The sequence below is a fragment of the Oryza glaberrima genome, chromosome 2, assembly GCF_000147395.1.
Source record: "Oryza glaberrima chromosome 2, OglaRS2, whole genome shotgun sequence".
NCBI classification, from domain to species: Eukaryota; Viridiplantae; Streptophyta; class Magnoliopsida; order Poales; family Poaceae; genus Oryza; species Oryza glaberrima.
This window is the reverse complement of record NC_068327.1, coordinates 28,738,980-28,758,545: the sequence shown is the minus strand read 5'-3', so window position 1 is coordinate 28,758,545 and position 19,566 is coordinate 28,738,980. Positions and strand designations below refer to the sequence as shown.

Below are 19,566 nucleotides of genomic sequence, written 5' to 3'. Positions count from 1 at the left end.
ACTTTTAACGGAGAATATATGAAGGAACTTCATGAGAAACTCATCTAAGCAAAAGTAGGAACATGTTATTGTAATTTCATTCTCAAAGCTTAGCTTCTTTTGAAATAAATTATATAGCTCCAAGGGCAGTTCTCAATGGTACAAGCTGTTGTGCCCGGCTAAAAAATACAAGTTGTTGTCAAAAAAATCAAAGTGCATCCTAAGACATGCTCCCCGTCGGCAGGAAGAAAATTCTGGACGGATATGTGGTGTACCAGATTTTGCTATGCTCATTAGCAGCAACTTACCTGCGACAATAGGAGGAACTATGAGATCTCAGAGTTACACTTCAGATAGTGAGATCAAACACCGAGTAATAAATTATGGGTAGGGCATAAAATGAATAACAGATCAGAGCTTTCCAAATTTGAATAAATAAAGGGTAACATGGAAGTATATGTTGTGATAGCACTGTTCAAAATGAAACATTGGAGAAAGCAGATTTGACCCTTACTGCAACTCTGTTAAGACATTTTTTTTCCCAAAACAGACCAGAAGAACTTGGTGTAAATTAGCAATAATGCATGGTAATGATAGACCGCATACTACATTTCACAGACAATGGCACTTGGAAGGCAAACCAACAGATTTCATAAAATGAATTTTAAGTATGGTAGACATTCACAGCATGTAACAAAAAAAAAAAAATCTCACGGCCCTTTGTGTATATATAACATGGAATTCAATCACCTTCTACGTATGTGGAATGCTAAAATAATGACGTTAAAATTTCTGACAAATTTAAGATGTGATTCAGACTAAAGTAGAGAACAGCAATTGCCTAGCTAGCTCCCAAGGCTGTTACATGAAAATAAAAGGGATTTCCTAAAACTATATCTATCAGTCCCAAATCATGCCAGTGATCAAAGTATCTTGAAACTAATGGCCATAAACTAATGCAATCATGCTGTCTTCAAAGAATACTACTGTAGGAGTAAAACTGATAATTATCCTGCAGTTTTGCAAGTATTGCTATTACCCTAGAAATATCAGACAATAAAGGAATGAACTTCATCAGATATACAAATCTTAGGGTAATGCATTTGAATATTTACATTGTGAGTCAACTGGATGAATTGTTAGAGCAAAAACACATGGAAGTATTTATCAGCAAATTACTGTACGCTGTGGAGAGCATTGTTGTCGTTTTCTTAATATTTGGAACAGTGTTAAGTGTTAATTATAGCATATCAACGTAGGCAAAACAACTAGGTGTGTTACTAAGCATGGGTCTGCATCTTATTAGACGCCTAGACGGTTAGCTCATCTGGTACGAATGTAGTAGAAGGGCTCAGTCATCACAGTAAATCATTGATCCTACCAAAATACTACTAGTACCAAGTACCAACTATGATTCATTACCCACCCTATATTGCACTCTTTCAGCAGTAACACGGGCTAGGAATACCCATAACATCTACTAAAGCCAGGCAAAAAATTATGTCACATAACCAATAGATTGGTTGTCAGTACGAAACTATGCTTGTAACATGGCAAAATCACAGCTAATCACGCAACATATCACCAAAGTTGTCGTTCTACAAGTAGAACTCTCAATCGGAAACAAGTACAAAATAATGAAATCAAGTACTCCAAATTTAATCATAATAACTACAGCGTAATGTCATGACAAGATGAAACATTGAAATGCACAATTACATATACCTATGGATCAGAATTCAGAAGTAGATTGCCATCTGAACCCCCTTCTCCACGAATCCGCACTTGGCATAGTACGCGCGTAGCTCGGGCGTGCAGTCGAGGATGACCTTGTAGCATCCGGCCTCCTTGGCGATCTCCACGAGGCGACGCACGACGCGGAGCCCGAGCCCGCGGCCGCGCGCGGCGGCGTCGACCACGACGTCCTCCACGTGCCCCACCTTCCCGCCGCCGCGCAGGAACTTGCGCTCCACGAAGAGGCACCCCGTGGCGAGGATCCGACTCTCCGGGGCGGCGGGGTCCTCGGCCACGAGGATGACGTGGTCGTCGCCGAGGGCCGCGAGGTCGGCGAAGCACGCGGCGAACTCGGACGCGGTGAGGTCCGGGCATGCGGAGAGCTGCGAGAGGAGGGCCACGAATCCCTTCTCGTGGTCTGTCGCCTCCAGGCGACGGATTTGGACGGAACAGCCGGTCTCCGCGACGGCGGCGGCGGCGGCGGCGGCGGCGGAGGGTTCCGGCGAGGTGGATGCCATTTGAGATCGGGAGCTTCTTGGGCTTCGGCCTTCGCAACTCACAAGTGACAGTCCGTACTAGAACGGGCCATGCGGGCTGGTGGATTCCACTGAAACAAACTTGCTAGTTCTAACATGTTCACACAATATTCAGGGCCCAATTGAATCGCATGAATAAAAAAACAGAATAATAGGGAAAATTAGAATTTTGGCATGAATACAAGTTTAAGGATTAAGGACCCCTTTCAAACATATGATTGAAAAAAATAAATGAATAGAAAAAAATACAGGAATATGATAAGAATTCACATGTAAAACAGAGGAATGTAAAATCATAGAAAATGTATATGAATATGTGTTTGAATGGGGTATAGAAAAACACAAGAATATTTTTACTTAAGAACTTGGCCCACTTTCCATTTCTAATAACTAACATAAATTATATCCATTAATTGCTTGTTCTCCTACAGTGAAGAAAGAGATTAGGAGCTTGATTCTCGAGCCTACGCAAAGCAAGTGAAAAATGAGCTCAGACTGGATGGAAAGTTTCATGTGTTTCTCCCATAGAATCAGCAATGAAGGAATATTTCCTTCAGTTTTCCTATGACCAATTCCTACAAATCAAAGGCTGCTACAGTGAATGAATTCATAGGAACTCACATCTTTTGTTTTTCCTTCGTTGCTCCTTTGTTTCAAAAGAGCTCTAAAACAGATGATTGCAAAATACAGGAAAACGTAGGAATAACCGTTTTATTAGGCCGCAAGAAAAACACAAGAATTTGAGAAGGATTTTTTTTCCATGAGATTCTACCTCATGTTAAAAATGTCCTCTAAAATTTGCATGGGAATAGGCATTTCATAGGAATTTTATAGGATTTTATAGGATTCATTCCTTTGATTTAAAAAGCAATATAGGAAAATTTTCTGTAGAAATGAAATCCTCTAAAATTCCTATGAATTTCCTTTGAATCAAAGGGGGTCTCATACTTTTTCACAGCTGTGGCTTTCTCTCAGGATTATAATCTTCTTCAAATGGTTTAGATTTACGCTTGTATTTTAAGAAGCTGTAGTTATAGAATACAGGAAATGAACTATAACTACGAAATGAAAAACCTAACTTTTTAAGATTTTTATAGGCTAGCTACCAATAAGTTATTTCTTGAATCCTAAGTTTTCTAAATAGGACAAACCATTACTCCCCTTGATACAATGTTTGGTCGGGTTAATATTTAGATCTCTGTGAAAGATTACGATTTAGATTAGCGTTGTAACTTTTTGTTTTTCGCCGGGCCGCGTTGTAACTTTGATAAGTGCAGAAAACATTTACTTCTGCAGACTGATAAGTCATAATACCTTGTGCCATGAGCCCATGATATACGATTATATGTGGAATTCCAGTAAAAGAGTCCAAGTTAATTTCTAGAATGGTTAAATGATTTGTTACAGTAGCTTGAAAAGAAGATACAGGTCAAAAGATTTTGCATGTTCAAGGAAAAAGGGGGTGAAATGATCTAGATATTGCATACCCCTCCGTAGTTGGCTACATCACATGTCCCATTCGTTCATTCAGTCAACTGAAAATAAAGTTAGGATTATACGAGACATACACCTACTCCAATACAACAAAATACCGAAGACTAATTAATACATGGTCCTCCACAATAATTAGCAGCATTTCTCTTAACCTCTGCTTGATGCAACTGTGGTGCACTTTTAGTTCGTTCAACGGAGCATTATTATTGGTCAATAGTGAATGGATCGATATGCGAAACTTGAACGGCAATTTACATCGTTTCTGGATATGTTTTCTAGCTTGTACGAAGTGGTCACTGGACAAATTTACAATTATCTGCATGTTTCATTTTCATGACATCAAACTGATTTCCGTTTCCCTAAACCATATATTCATATCACTACTCACTGATTACAGATTAGAGAGGTTAATAATTGTATATTCCTATTCGCCCCCAGACGACGTTACTGCATGACAGCACGCTACAACCATTTTCTTTTCGTCTGTTCGGCAGTGACGTCAACGAATCCACGTGGACCTGTAAATGAACCATTTTGATTCTGAACTGTTCTGAGAAGAAGATTAGATTCAATACTGCGATATCCCAATGAGAACGTCAGCCATGATAGTGAGGACTTGACGAATGGGAATCTCTGAACACAAAGTGCATCGCCCAAGTCTAAACTGGAATATACAAGTCAATAGAAGATGGTTGGCAATGGAGAACAGAAACTTTTCCTAGAGCTGCTGGGATATACTATACAAACCATGAACATATCAGATGCCATGAACATGAAAGGGTATCTCTATTATCATGTAATAGGGTGGTACTATTGTATTCACTAATTAGCTCGGCTAGCTGCTGAAGATTCGGTTTGTGTTTTTCTTGATAAACATGTTACTCTCAAGGCGCGTACACTGAATAGTGAATACACACCTTATTCTTGTAAGTATTTTTAAAAGATTAGATCGGTATATTTTGAACAACACTTATCACTAAATTAAAGTTATAAATACGAGCATATATGTTTAGTTTACCGAATTAAGCTACGAGTCTACTCCCACTTCGTCTGCTTGTGTTTTGGTAGAGAAACGGGGGTTCAGAAACGGTTTTGAGATGACGAGGTCTGAAGAAGCGGCGGGAATCCGGAACTGGACGGCGGTGATCCCTCCCTATCAGCGGCCCCGCGCCCGCGCGCGTGCTGTCTCGCTCGACGCATTCCAAGTCGGCGATTTCCCCAATTTTTCCAAGTCCACCCCACCACCGAGAGCCTGCCCCTCTCGCTCTCGCTCGCTCGCCTCGGCTCGGCCCCGTGCCACCCGCTGCCGATAACGTGACCCACGCCTTTTCACAACCACCCCCGCGACGCGGATCGGACGGCTCAGATGCAGCGCCACGACGATCGTGCGGCGCGATGCGCACCGAGTGAGAGAGCAGGAGACGGCAGCGCCTTTAATACCGTCGTCACCGATCGGCTTCCGTTTTTGCTCGCACACGCTGCGCAGCGGCAAAGTCGCGGGAATCTTCGTGGGCTGCTCCGAGCGGCGACGGCGACGGGGCGGCGGTATCTCGCGCGGGGGTCAACACAGCTAGATCTCCCTCTCTCTGCGTGTATAGAAGGGCGGTTGCTGGTGGGAGGAGGAGGAGGAGGTTGAGAGAGGTATGCCCATGGAGCACGGGAGGAGGCAGGGGGTGGTGGCGATAGAGTGCGTGGCGGGCGGGTCGAGGGCGGAGGAGTGGGGGCCCGGGAGCAGCGAGACGGTGCAGACGGGCGACGTGGTGGAGGAGATCCTCATCGGGGTCGGCGGACGCGGGGGCCCCGCGGCGCACGCCGCGCCGTTCAAGGGCGGGCGCGCCGCCGTGCAGAGGCTCCTCCACTCGGCGTACAAGCGCGGGGACACGTCCGTCGAGGTGCGCGTGCGGCGGCCCGCGCACGCACAGCAGCTGGTGACCACCAGCGGGGAGCTGCTGCCCTCCCCCGCGGCGGGGGCGGCGACGACCACGACGGCGAGGATGCAGGCCTGCATCGTGCCGCAGGAGGCCGCGGTCGGGGGCGGCGGCGCGATGATGGCCGTCGTGGGCCGCAGCCGCCAGTACGTGCTCCGCTCGATCCGTGACCCAAACTACGCCGTCGGCTTCGTCGACCGCATGGAGAGCGAGTGCATCGCCATTCGAGGTACGTTCATACGCCATGTCGTTCCTCCTCATCACGATGCAAACTACTACGGAGAATTAGATTTTTTTTTTCGCTGAATTTTTTGATCCATGTCCGTCCGTACAGCCACTTTCCTTCGGTTTGTGCAAGCTCTAGACCAACCAAGAAAAGTAAAAGTCCGCGACTGAGCTTTCGTTACATGCCATGTTGGACTTTAATTAAAAACAGACAAAGAAGGAGGATAGGGCTCGTGTGCCTTCTGCATACGACTTTTGTGCACAAGTTAACAAGTAGATGGTGGTAGCTTGATAGGTGACACCTTCTTTATCGTTCTCTCTCTCGCGAGAGATCTTTTTGGCGTGATCGATCACGGTATCGTTTTCGATTGGCATATACTTGGATCAATGCTGATTGATAATCAGAAATTTGCCATCTTGTGGTTGCAATACATGGTGTGATTGCTCAGTCTGGGGATATGATCAGAATATCCTAGGTTTGATGTATGACAGAGTCAGGATTGCAAGAGCTGGTGATAACATTGTTGTTGGTGTTGGGGGGTGGAGGGCAGCTGGTTTGTCTGGGAAATTTGAAGTTTCTAGAGTAGCTTGGCTTGCACAAATTAATAATATGGCCATCCATTAGTCCAGGTTTTTTGAACGAATTCCATTAGGTTATTCATGGCTACAATGTTTGTTTGATTGTTTGTTGAACAAAGGCTTTACTAGAACACTACTCTATTTAACGATCCTAATTGCTTCTTCCGTGTACAAGCTGCGAAAGTCACGGTTGAACACTTTTGAGCTATCATGGAAGAATCCACAGTAGCCTATGGCAGATTACTGGTACTGCAAACCACGCAACTACAGCAATAACAAAATCATAAGATAGCCCGGAGAAAAAAAATCATAAGATAAGATATTTGTTAAGCGAGTTAAAAACCTGGGTAGTTTGCATTTGATGGGTGTTCTGCTTCCACAAGTAAAACAAACACGTCAGTTTCAGATAAGAAAAACACCAAGTTGCTGTAGTCTAAGCTCAAGTTGCATACTTCCAGGCAACAGACACGGCGGTGCACGTTGTTTGGAATCTGCATTTTGATTTCTTTATACAGAACGCCACTTGGCGGTGATGATAATTGAATCTTCCCTCCCCTGACTCGGAAAAAACTTGTCGCTAAATTCCAATGCGATTCAGATTCCCTGGTTGACTTTACTTCCTCAGTCATCTTCCAGTGAGTTTTTTTCTTCTTCAAATTTCTTATTGCCGCTCGTAAAACAGTGAGCAAAGATCATGCAGAACTGCATAGAATGCAGCATCTTCTTTTTTTCTTTTTGAGTTTCTGATCTGAACCTGAGAATTGATCGGCATTTTTCTTTTTTCTGTTTTTTTACGGTGACGTCCAGGGTCGAGGAGTTCGAGGGTGGTGTGTGCCCTGAGCAAGGCGCAGCTGCAGGACGGCTACGTGGCCTACCCGTGGGAGAAGAAGATGAGGGAGGCGCTCCCGATCCCTAACTCCAGCAGCTTCCTCTCCATGCTCGTCCTCCCCACGGCGCTCGACCGCGCCGCCTCCCGCTACAACTCCGTCGAGGACACCCTCGCCCGCGCCAACGCCTGGATCCTCTCCTCGCAGTCGTCCGGTGTGCCCATCTCCTTCCTCAACGTCCAGACCGAGGCCCTCCTCACCAAGGTTCCTCAACAGCGATCAAACTTGCCTAGAGTAAATGTTTTAGTAGCTAGTAGGTGTTGTGCGTGACATGCATATCTTGCATGGTGGTGCAGATCTCCGGCGAGACGGCCTCCGCGACGGTCAACTCGGGGTCACTGGCCGACCTCCCGAACCTCGCCAACGCCAGCCTTTACGGGTTCGAGGACTACCACGGCGTGGACATCGGCGTGGTGAAGGCGGTGCGCGTCTGGTACACCGCCGCCGCCGGTGAGATGCCAGTGGAGATCACCCTCGAGGCCGGCGACACCAAGCTCGGCTTCGCCATTAGCCGCACCGAGGAGGTAGTACACCTTTACCGTCATGCCATTCATTGCATCTTGTTAACTCGTCCTTGATCCTGCTCGTGTGATTCGTGTCTGATCAATTGTGTGGATCACTCGCGAACGAACAGGGATTCATCTACATCTCGTCCGTCATGGAGGACGACAGCGGCTTCCTGGCGCCGTCGACGAGGTCGGGGCTGCGCGACCTCTACCGGGAGGCGAAGCGCGCGTCGAAGCTGCTGGTGATCTCCAGGGTGTCCGGGCAAAAGGTCCTCCCGTGGATGGTGTCCACGTCGGGCGCCATCCGGTGCTTCGACACCGTCTCGCTCAGCCAGAAGCTGTCGCTGCACCGGCACGCCCTGCGCCCGATCCTGCTCCACCTGCTCATGTGGGAAGGCAAGTCGGCCGACGCGCCGGCTCGCCCGCACGAGCCCCGCCTGCCGCCTCAGCCGGCGCCGTACCCGGAGTTCGCCGCCGGCCTTGTGCGGCAGGACTCGTTCGGCGGCGGCGAGCTGCCACGGCAGGACTCGTTCGCCATAGGCGAGCTGCGGCGGCAGGGCTCGTATGGCGTCGAGCTGGTGAGGCAGGACTCGTTCGCGTGCACCGAGCCGCCGCCGGTGCGGAGAGGAGACCTGCAGGGGAGGGACACGGCAGGGGATACATCCTTCAGGTTCCATAATTTCTCGTTGCCCAACAACTGGGTGTGAATGTGCGATTGAAATTGAACACCAAGGGACAAGTCTCACTGGTTGCTGTACATATGTATACTTCGATGGGGTGGCTTTGTGCTCATACAGACTGTGGAGTGCATTGTAGTGTGATAGAGCTTACATAGAGTATAATTTTGGCCGGTGAATAGTCTTGCTGTTTCAGCGATACTTAGTTCGAACACTGTTGATTGTGTTGGGAGGAGAATAACAGTTTCATGTTTGATTTCAAGTATGAAATTCATTGCCATGGATTGCAAAGCCCATATCTTTCAAACACCTCGTTTGGAAGTTCAACGATACTACGTATATACTTTATTTGCACGATTACTAATACCAATTTGGCACATTCAAGAGAGACAACCTATCTTCATTCAAATATTCTATTTGGAAGTTCTTTTCTTCCCAAATGCACTGGAGAATTGTGCTTCATTTCACTAAGAAGAAATATTTACAATTACAAAGAAGGGATTCCTTTGATCAAAGAATCCCTCCTACTAAGAACACATCCCAAAACGGATCACCCACAGGTGAGGCCCGTCCAACACCCCGTTCGGAAGTTAAAGAGTAAATATTTTATTTGCACAATTGATACCAGTTTAGTACATTTGAAGAGAGACAATCTATCTTAACAAGAGGTTTGAAGCATGGACATGTACGGGCTGTGCAGGGAACAACCCAACAGTTTCAGTATGTGAGCCTCCAGCAATGAAGATACATATCAGCCTGGACTGTTGTTCCGTTTGCTGATCATATGAATTGTAAGGTTAACGAGAAATCTGCATAACGTCTAGAATCCATTCTTTCCTTTCAGATTGATTACTGATAGTTCCTGTTCGACGTAGTCGCCAGCACAGATTGGTGGATAACTATGAGCATCGGATGCTTCAGCAAAGTGGCCCAATGGCTTAAGGGTTGCATCAGAAGCAATGTGTGCAAACAGCTATTTACATAAATAGGCAAATGGGTAAGTCAATAGTTCACCAGAGCAAGTAAGATTAAATTGATGGAAGTGCCTCATGAAGTAAATCACATCGAGAAGGAGTGGTTAGCACTTACGGTTGATGAAACCCTCCACAAGCTTCTATTTTGCTCTCTTGCTAATGCTATTGCCTCTAGTGTTCTCTTGGTTACCACTACCTCATGCATTCCAGCTAAACACTCCCCACCAGTAAGCCATTCCAGCTGCAGTTAAAGAACATAAAGTAATTCAATTGGCGAGATGCTTTACTTGCTTGTGTGTTGGTTCATCACATCCAAGTTGTCAGAAATAAGCCCCATCTTTCACTAGCTTACACTCCCAGTTTTCTAGTGTTTGTGTTTCAGAAAAGGCTCAAAATACAAATACAAAGTTTGATTCTATGATTGACAACAGTATCAATTTCATGGAAAACCAGAATTTAGAGATCAGAACAGAAACCAATATGCATACATACATATGCCCTTCTATTGATGCGTGAATATGAACTAATTAAGATACTTGCAGTAAAACTGGCAAAGCTAACCTGTTTCCCTGATTGAATTAGAAGACAGCCAACAGGGACCTTAACTTCCATCTTTTTGCCGTTCCTTAGCCAGATGTTCAGGCCTGGAAATCTACTTCGACCATGTATGGTCAGGAAATTGAGATCATAATGGAACCCAGCAAAAACAGTGCCCTCAGAACCATGCCGCTCAAGGTCACTTCCAGTTGGTGCTAGGAGGTGTGGTCCCTATGAAAAACACACAAATAATCGACCAATGTCAACAGGATGAATGCAGAATGGATCTGAATAATGCATTAAAATGCAGCGTTCATTACATAATTACAAAAAAAAAAAAACAACTCAATTTCTGTGAACCAACAGAAATATTTTTAGCTAAGTAAACATAATGCTGGGACCTGGTACTGTTTACTTGCATCCTGAGTAGATTAACAAATTACAGCAGGATATTACAGATTGTTACAGCATTACCTCCTTCATCAAAGAGGTAAATGCATCCTTTGGCAATCCAAATCCAACTGCAGCCATCTCAGCAACAACCTATGAAATGACACGGCCGCTTGTATATAATACAGCAACAAAAAACAGAAATTAAATGTAGAGCATGATCTACCTCAATTGCAGAAATCATTTTAGAACCCCAGGAATCCATGGTCTCTTTCCATTCAGGCAATCCATCAGGGATAACAGGTTCCGAATTCAGCTCCTAAACCAGGTTTCTCACAAGTCAGTATAGTACATAGCGAACGACCACACACAATATGCATATCATTTCAGATATCCACACCAAATTAAAAGGATCAAGCAAACAGTCTCAACCTTAAAACGGGTATTCGCTGGGCGAGGACCCACTCTCCACATATACCGCCATTTCGGGTCTGGACCCTTAGGAGTGGCGGGCTGAAACTCCTCAGGCATACTCTTGATCTTGTCTTGCATCTCCTTGTCGACAAGACTGCGAGGTACCTCCACGCCTTCAGGTGTCACACCAACCTTAACATTTGAAACGGAAATAAAGCCAGCATTACAATAGGGACAGACGATGTTTTGTGCCTGAATTCTCATGGCGATTTCACAATGCAGAGAAGATGGTCTAACAAGTAGGGTACTTTTAGTGATCCTGCCTAATAAGGACCAAATTTAACCCAAACCCTCGCCTTTGATCCCACCAGATTACCTGATAGTGGAGGTTGGGGCGCTCCTGGAGGCGCTTGGAGTCGGCGGATCGGGCGAAGTAGCGCTCGACGACGTCGAGGAAGCGGTCGTTGTCGGCGGCGGGGCAGCGCGGGTCCTTCACCAGCAGCGCCCCCGTGTCCCGCAGGCTGGCGCTCACCGTCGCGCACAGCGCGCGCACCGCCTCCTCCCCCGCCGCGCCGCCCCCGGCGACGGCGCGGTCGAGGTACGGCGCGAGGTCCACCAGGGGGAGGTCCATCGGCGGCTGCTGCTGCTGCGCGCGCGGAGAGAGAGAGGCCGAATCAAGTCGTATCGCGACAGGATCGGAATGGGGGATCGGCGGTTTTAAGTAGTGCGAGTGGGAGAAGTGGGAACACAGCTAGCGAGCGAGACAAGAGGGACGATGCGTGAAGCGAGCGAGCAGTAATCCGCGAGAGGGAGAGACGGAAACGCAAACCGGGGGGCGCGCCTGGATAAAAATATTCTCCCAGCCCCCCGCGGTTCAGCCACGTCGCTGACACGAGCAGTCGCAAAAGAGAAATCGGTTCGTTGTTTTTCGGGGGATTTTAGCGGAAGACGAGGACGAGCCGCACGGCGCAGACCAGCAGCAGTCGGCCTCACCTGCCCCCCTCCCCAACGCCGGCAAGACGGCAAGCGCACGGATCGCGCCTATCACCCGCCCTCGCCGGCGGTTCGTGCGCAGGTCGACCGACGAAGAAGCGAGGGGAAGAGGGGAAGGGAATCCGGGATTAGGATTTAGGACCACTGGACTGGTGTAGGCGTGTACAGACTGATATACGCTTGAGTTGGGCTGTTTTCGTTTTCTCGGCTCATTCCTCAACGCGGCTAGACGGAAGAAACAAATGAAAAGAAAGTCTGTCATTCATCCCTCGATTATAGTTCGAGTATGTTCCTCCTTCAAACTGAGGAAAAAATAGTTACGCGAATAAGATAAAATAACACCTATCCTTAAAAAAAAAAGATAAAATAACACCTTGTTTATACATATGAAAGCAATTGAAGAGCAGACAAAAAATGTACCTAGGAGGCTGTGCAGGGGAAAAAAAGCAGGAATTGGGGCACGACCACGTAGGAGAGGGGAGGGGCAACCTCGCGCGTCATGTGTGTCGTGACCTAAGGTCACGAATAAGATTGGGGATAAAGGAAAAACTCATTTTCCCGCCTATCCTAGAAAATGAGTCCGAACACAAAATGCATGTCTTTTGATGAATAATATTTCTTTATCTAAAATTGTCCTGTCTTGCTACAGGCTTTTAGTCGGTTTATATAGTCCGTAACCGTACATGTGAGATTACAATCTTGTCCCCATTGGGCCCTTGTGAGTTTACAATTATACCCTTGCCATGTCAGCAACTTTAGAGATATTTTGGTACATTTGGGATGTCATTATAGTCTTTTGGTGCCAGCTAGCCGGAGTGGTTGAAAGTGGTCCCATGGAATCTTCTCTTGGCATCTTTATTGCTCGAGTAGTATTTTTCATCTCAGGTAGTCTTTTCCACCTTGAATATTCAACCACTCTTTTCCACTTGCTTAGTCCTTGATATTTTACCTGTCACTAGTTAGAAATGCACTCAAAAGATATTATTTAGCTTAGTAACATAAACTTGTTTGAATAGTACTTTCCAACTCGAATAGCATTTTACCATTTCGCCACTTGAATGGTATTTTGCCATTACTCTACTCAAATATAATTTATCATTTTGCCGCTTAGATGGTATTTTACCATCCGAACACTTAGAAAAACTCAAGACCTTCTCTATAGTGTTTTGGTCGAATATGAAAGGATGGTGGTGGCCCCATGCTACAACAATGTGAGAGGGAGGGACAGGATGCGCAGGTGTGGGTATAGCGTTGCGGTTGAGGGAGGTGATGCGCCCATTGAGGGACACCTAGGTGTTGGTTGCGGAGAAACGCGGCCTCACGTGTCAAAAGAGAGGGAGAGTCTTTCACCGCGAGGGATACCATGATATAGTTGCTCTTATAAAAGTCTTATCATATGCTGACAGGTAGGGTCCACTATAGGCCCCTAGTGGCCTCTATTGGATCTTGCTTCTCACGAGGCGAGTCTGCCTCAGTCATATGCCCTTTGCGTCGACTTAGGTACGGACGCTAATGACTTGAGTCATATGCCCTTTGCATCGACTTGGGTACGGACGCTGATGACGTCTACTGGTCCCACCTATCGGCTTTAGAGAGATGTGTGTGTCGGGTTGTGGTGGGCCCAACCAAGCGATATGATAGTCAACCACATTATCTGACAGCCCACGTTCTCAACTTTCTAGGGGTAATTATGGCCAGTTCTACAGTTAGCATGTCGCCTCTCATACGCAAAAGATGGATTGGTATCCCTCGCATTAAAAGCGAGGGCAGCTGCGCGACGTGAAGCATTGAAGGTTCGCACCCCATCGTATTTATGGCATAGTAGGGGCCCAAGCAGCCACATGGCTCGGGACTCGCCTGGTTTAAAACAAGAAACCAAGTTCCCGGTCCCACCTTTCGCTGTCGTGGCCCGATCCCACATGGCATGATTAGAAAATCCTTAGAGTCCTGGAGAGCCAGTAGTGGGGACCTAGGTCCCCACTTTTTCATATATGGTACCTATAAAATAACTTAGAAAAAAATACCCGTGCATTGCAACGGGTGAAGACTATTTTCATCTTATTATTGTTCACCGTGAAATTCATTGTGAGAATTTGCTTAGATATATATTTTTCTAGAAAATCATGTCAAGTTAGCATGCGAGTCTTTTTTAAAAAGATTTCTTATACGACTCCTTTTGCATTTCCAAAAGCGAACGAACTTAAAGCCCGACTCGAATACGGATATGTATTTGCAAAAGCGAATGAACTTAAAAACGACTCATACACGAATGATATACCAAAGTACTGGCAAAAATATCTTCAATTTTTAGAATAGTAGAGATTCTCTTGTCTATCATTTTGTGCCGTAGACACTTTTTTTTAAAGTGTCATGGACACTATTTTGATCCCCAATATTATTTTACTTGTTTATTTTCTTATTGTACCGATTTCTTTACCTTTTCTCATGTAGGGAAACATAGTTTGAGGCTCCATTTCAAAATAACTTTCTAGAGCTTTTATAATATCCTCTGTCTAATTAGACCAAATTTTGCAAGAGATCTCACTTCTAAAAGTTTGAAGAAAAGATGCTTTGCTTCAAGAAACAACCAATCAAGCACAAAACCTTAGTTTGATGCCAAGCAAGATATGCTTCTTCACTTGGGTGAAGGTAAGAAATTTTGGACTTCTTTAACACTAAATAACATCACAGAGGATATAGATGGAATCCGGAAAATACTCGATCCTATTGTGCATATCTATAACGGTGACACCCTTTAGAAGTCTCTTCTCAGTTTGAGAGAATCAGTTGTGATTCTAAATCCTCTTCCTCATCAAAAGGAAATCATCACACTATGAAGAACATTGTAGCAATGGGGACTCTTGATGTAGAACACAAGATCTATACACCCATCAGTCCTCAACACACATGCAAAACTGTTGGAGAAATAAACATCTTATGTGAATGTGTCTTTATTAAAGAGTTTATGATCAAACCCATGAGAGGGTGAGACAAAGTTCATTATGGAGATTGTCCGCATGTATGAAGCCATGAAATCAGAAGTCCTTGTTTTCAGTCAATATCTTGAACCATTGTCTTTGATCATGGACAGTGGCGGAGGACGAAAAAAAAATACAGGTGTGGTTCATGGACAATCGTGTTAGCAGTAGCACAAAACAAAAATAAAAAGAAAAAAATACATGCTTTTAGCAATACATCACATGTAGGAATTAGTGATGATAGATAGATATATCATATATGTAGAATCTACGAAACAAATAGTAAAGATTGATTAGTATAATATATTCGAGGTTGATAAGATAAGATAAATATCAACGATCTATCCATTTTCTGATGATGGCCGCTTCTTGCTTGCTTGGTGGCTTGCTGCTGCACCCTCCACCCTGCGTCCGCCCTATGTTGCACGCCTCCTAGCTTGCCACTGTCACCACCTCCCATGCCACGTCGTCGCGCCATCGCTCGACGTGGATGCCGCAGCTCTGTGTGGTTGCACCCGGGAGCCTAGCAGCCACACTTCTCCCGACCAACATGGTTCTTCCTGCCCTCTCGCTAGCGACGCGTTGCCTCCGCCCTCTAGGCTCCGAAGACTTGAAGCAGCCACCAAGGCGCCGATGGGGATGGAGATCGGGGGAATCGATGGAGGTGGAGAATAGGGAAATTTGCCTCTAGATTCAATAGTCAAAAGCCACGTTTACACAAAAACACCTGCTAGCAAATGATGCATGTGCGGATATGACTCGTTCGTTTGACGATGCGTCACTGCGCTTTGTCCATCTCGGCGGTGCCTTGTCTCTGCCCAGAGCCCGGAGCTGGGGGTAGCGGGCAACGAGGTATGGCGAGCGCCACATCTCGCCCTACCGAGTCCTCCATCACTGATCATGGACCAACTTAGTAAAACGTTCGATTGGACTGAAGGTAAGGAGATTCTATTTATGAGTGAAATGTCCTGGTTAAAAATCGAGTAGCCTTCATGGTGTTAGAGTAGGCGTCGAATTAGTCCTAGTAGGTTAAAATTGGACTTGGAGTTGCAAAAGGTTGTTGATGGTGGAGTTAGTGTCGGACTCTGTAACTCGGCGATTCTTTAAGAAGAGTGGACAATGTCGTAATTTAACCATGGTAATGACAATGTAGTGCATGTGCACAAGGAGAGGATGGCGGTGAGGCCATAGACTCATAGGAGCTATAGGTGTGCCATCGGTCCCATGTATTGATGTCGTCATTGTGGTTCTAGACCCGGAATCCACGTTCTGACCAAAGCATATGTCCTATTTGGATATCGACAAGTTGACAATGCCACTAGGTTTGCTACTCTCAGGAACATGTTTTTCTCAATATGGTCTCGTCTATATCCTACCACAACCCACCTTTTATCTCTCCATATCCCCTCTCTCTCTCTCTCCCTTTTCATCCTCTACGTGAAGAAGAAGACCAATAACATGTGGTACGGTGCAATAGTGGTTATCATTTTAGTCAAACTAACTCAATCAAGTCAAGGTTACGCTGATTTGAACTTAATCGTATAAGGAGAAATTGTGAGCCTAGGCAGAAATGGCTTGTTTGAGTGATTCATACCATTTTCATTAGAGCTTACATTGGTTTGCTACTTTCCTCCGTTCATAAAAAAAATGTAGGTCATCCACTTTCATTTGTTCTAGTTATTTTACCATTTACATGCTGATCTTTTTTAGGCTTATTTGATGTTGTTGTGCACTACATTGTGCTGAAGCACCCATCGGACCGGTAGAGCTAACATAGAAGTCCACCATAAAAACTGAACCTCAATCTAATCATATAATTTCTATCATAACCTTCTGCTTTCCATTGCAATGCAAGGGTAGTTTGCTAGTAAAATATAAAAGACAAAAAATGATATGGGACACAAAAGAAACATGGCCTTTATTAGAGTACACTTAAAAAAACATATGACAATCTAGTTTATTGGTTATTTCCCATTAGATATCGCGAGTATTATGTTTATCATTTCTTACTGATTCGAAGAGAGAAACTTTGCTAAATAACCAAAATTCCCTTCATTTCGTCCATTCGCTAGTTGGCACTTTTTCTCACTACCGTCCATTCTTTCTCACTGCACTTGATGCTCCCGTGATGCTCCTTCTCGTTTTCTTCTTTGTCCGGACATAGCCCACTTCACATTGCTATTGTAAAGCTAGCCCTTTTCGAAGGGCACTTTGTGTCATTTGACTATCCAAAATGGCAATAAATGACAAACTATTAAGGGCGGTGTCTCATGGCAAAGAAACAAGAGGTTAAAGTATCCATTAGAAAACCCTTCTTTTTTAAATTGTCCTCTAGCAAATACCTTGTATTTTTAGTGTTCTATATCTACAATCGCCATTGTTGTCATCAAGCGTACTACCTGTTTACTAAGGCAAGAAAGCTAACCACTACATGCATGGATCCACAAGGCCGCTCCTTCATTGCCACGGCCCGTAATCAATAGTTCTTGTTATACCAATGCAATCAATCATCCTTGCTCGCAGTCAACTAGCACTAGAGGTTGAGGATTTGATGAGCGTGAATCTCATATGTCGATTACTCAAGAAGTATAAGAAGCATGGTTAGAACATAATAGTGCATTCTTATGTGTAACATTGGACTTTCGATTTGTAAAAAAGTCTACACATAGCTTAGGAGAGAGCTACAAATCGAACGTCTGTTGGTAGAAAAAAATTCAGACGGTCAAATGTTTCAGTTGACCGTTGGTGCAACATTATGTTATACATGGTGAAACAAAAAAAATCAGCCTCTGATACATACAAATATTTTGTGAAACACAATTCGAACACATGGTGAAACATATTTGTTGGAGAATGAACTCCTCCACCAGGGGACCGTGAGGCCCCCCTTTGTGAGTTCGGCCGGGGGCAGTGGGAGAGATTTGAGGATTTGGTGAGTGAAGCCGTGTGATGTTGAGGGGGTCGAGCCCCCCAAAGACGATGAGACCAAAGGGGTTTATACAGGTTCGGGCCGCTATGAAGCGTAATACCCTACTCCTGTGCTTGGTTGATTGAGTGTAGAACACTAGTGCTTGAGGTTGCGAGACCCAAGCGCGAGTTCGCTCGAAAGTTCCCCCTCCACCACTAGGCCTGGACCTCCTTTTATACCTCAAGGGGTTACCACATGGGCCCAACAACCTAACCTAGCTCCGGTGGAGAAGTATTATAATCTTTGCATTAAATGCATGTCTTGTCTCTTGACTTGGGAAGCCAAGCGCACGTCGTCTTGATGATGGGGCCTGTCAAATCTTGCCGCCTGACACGAGGGGTGCCCATGTCAGTCACCATTTAATGGGTGAAGACTTCTGGGCTCCTATTACACCGGGAAACGGGAACCTTGCTTTGACCAAAGAGGGAGGACCGACTCCGGTTGGGATAAGAGGATGAGAACCTCTCACCATCATTATTTGATGGGACATGTCGGGCTGCACGTCGCCTGACACACGCGATGGTGCGCCTGACATACTGGGTCCCATCGGTCATTCGACCGGTCACAGACCGGTTGAGTGCACTGCACACCGCATTAAATGCGGCGTGGCGCGACCGCTCGGGTCACCATAAATGCGGGTAGGTGGGCACCTGTAGGCGGACACCTAACCCACCATACGTGGTGACCTAGAGAGGGGGTCGGGGGAGCCCGACCCCTAGTCACGGGAGGGGGCGGTCGCCGCTCGACCTCGGGCCCGATCCCCCCTAGGGGGAGGGCCACGTGGCGCCTGGGGCAGCCTTCTCCCTCTAGTCTCGGCCAGGGAGTGGCCGCCGCCCTATCTCGGGCCCGACCCCCCTCGGGGGAGGGCCACGTGGCATTGGGGGGCAACCTCCTCCGTCCAATCTCTGGGAGGGAGTGGCCGCCGCCCTACCTCGGGCCCGACTCCCCTCGGGGAGGGCCACGTGGCATTGGGGGGCAGCCTCCTCCAACTAGTCTTTGGGAAGGAGTGGCCGCCACCCCACTCTGGGCCTGACTCTCCCTGGGGGAGGGCCACGTGGCATTGGGGGGCAGCCTCCTCCCTCTAAACATGATACCCCTGGGCCCATATCACCGACAATATTGCTATCACGTATGAAACATTAAGTTTTTATTGTTTGAATCATATGTTTTTCTTTCGTCAGAATATAGTCATGTGATATTTTGTTATAAAGATTTAATTATAACAAATTCAACGGCATGATCAAATCGCTCATCAGATAAATAGTTTAGAAGAAAAAATATTTTTAAGATCACTAAATACATGCATACATGCATGGTGTGGGGAGAAAGCCAATCGAATGGCGGGAGAGAGTAGTGACGTAAACATCCCATACTTTTTATCGGTCATTTATGAAACATTAGGTTATATATGGTGAAACAAGAAAATTCAGTTATCGAAACATTTAAATTTTTTTATGAAACATAACAAAAACATGTGTTGAAACATATTGCTACCGTGTCTGAAACATTAAATTTTAACGGATTGAAATATATGTTTTTCTTTCATCGGAATGTAATGATGTGATATCTTGTTGTAAAGATTTAATTATAACAAATATAATGGTATGATCATATCATCGATTGGATAAGTAGTTTAGGAGAAAAAATATTTTAAAGATCATTATATCATGTAATGGATGTATGAAGTGGATAGGGAGATAGTAGTTTGCCCATCCGATTTTTTATGATACGTCAGACGTCCGATATTAAGCGTTTCCGCATAGCTTA

General features: G+C 45.6%; 3 protein-coding genes across 3 annotated transcripts; 1 reads left to right on the top strand and 2 right to left on the bottom strand.

Moving 5' to 3' along the window:
• Positions 1 to 65: 65 nt before the first annotated feature.
• LOC127763273 (probable glucosamine 6-phosphate N-acetyltransferase 2) lies at positions 66 to 2,313 on the bottom strand. The gene is made up of 2 exons (XM_052287922.1): positions 1,705 to 2,313; positions 66 to 287 (listed from the first exon to the last, which is right to left on the bottom strand). Exon 1 carries the CDS (start codon positions 2,229 to 2,231, stop codon positions 1,719 to 1,721), a length of 513 nt encoding a protein of 170 aa, XP_052143882.1. The 5' UTR covers positions 2,232 to 2,313; the 3' UTR covers positions 66 to 287; positions 1,705 to 1,718.
• Positions 2,314 to 5,215: 2,902 nt separating this feature from the next.
• LOC127763357 (uncharacterized) lies at positions 5,216 to 8,836 on the top strand. The gene is made up of 4 exons (XM_052288027.1): positions 5,216 to 5,900; positions 7,283 to 7,566; positions 7,659 to 7,886; positions 7,997 to 8,836. The coding sequence occupies exons 1-4, from the start codon at positions 5,387 to 5,389 to the stop codon at positions 8,573 to 8,575; spliced, it is 1,605 nt and encodes a 534-aa protein (XP_052143987.1). The 5' UTR covers positions 5,216 to 5,386; the 3' UTR covers positions 8,576 to 8,836.
• Positions 8,837 to 8,969: 133 nt separating this feature from the next.
• LOC127763358 (uncharacterized) lies at positions 8,970 to 11,979 on the bottom strand. The gene is made up of 7 exons (XM_052288028.1): positions 11,237 to 11,979; positions 10,879 to 11,052; positions 10,673 to 10,765; positions 10,531 to 10,599; positions 10,081 to 10,287; positions 9,635 to 9,760; positions 8,970 to 9,518 (listed from the first exon to the last, which is right to left on the bottom strand). The coding sequence occupies exons 1-7, from the start codon at positions 11,489 to 11,491 to the stop codon at positions 9,366 to 9,368; spliced, it is 1,077 nt and encodes a 358-aa protein (XP_052143988.1). The 5' UTR covers positions 11,492 to 11,979; the 3' UTR covers positions 8,970 to 9,365.
• Between the last annotated feature and the right edge of the window lie 7,587 nt (positions 11,980 to 19,566).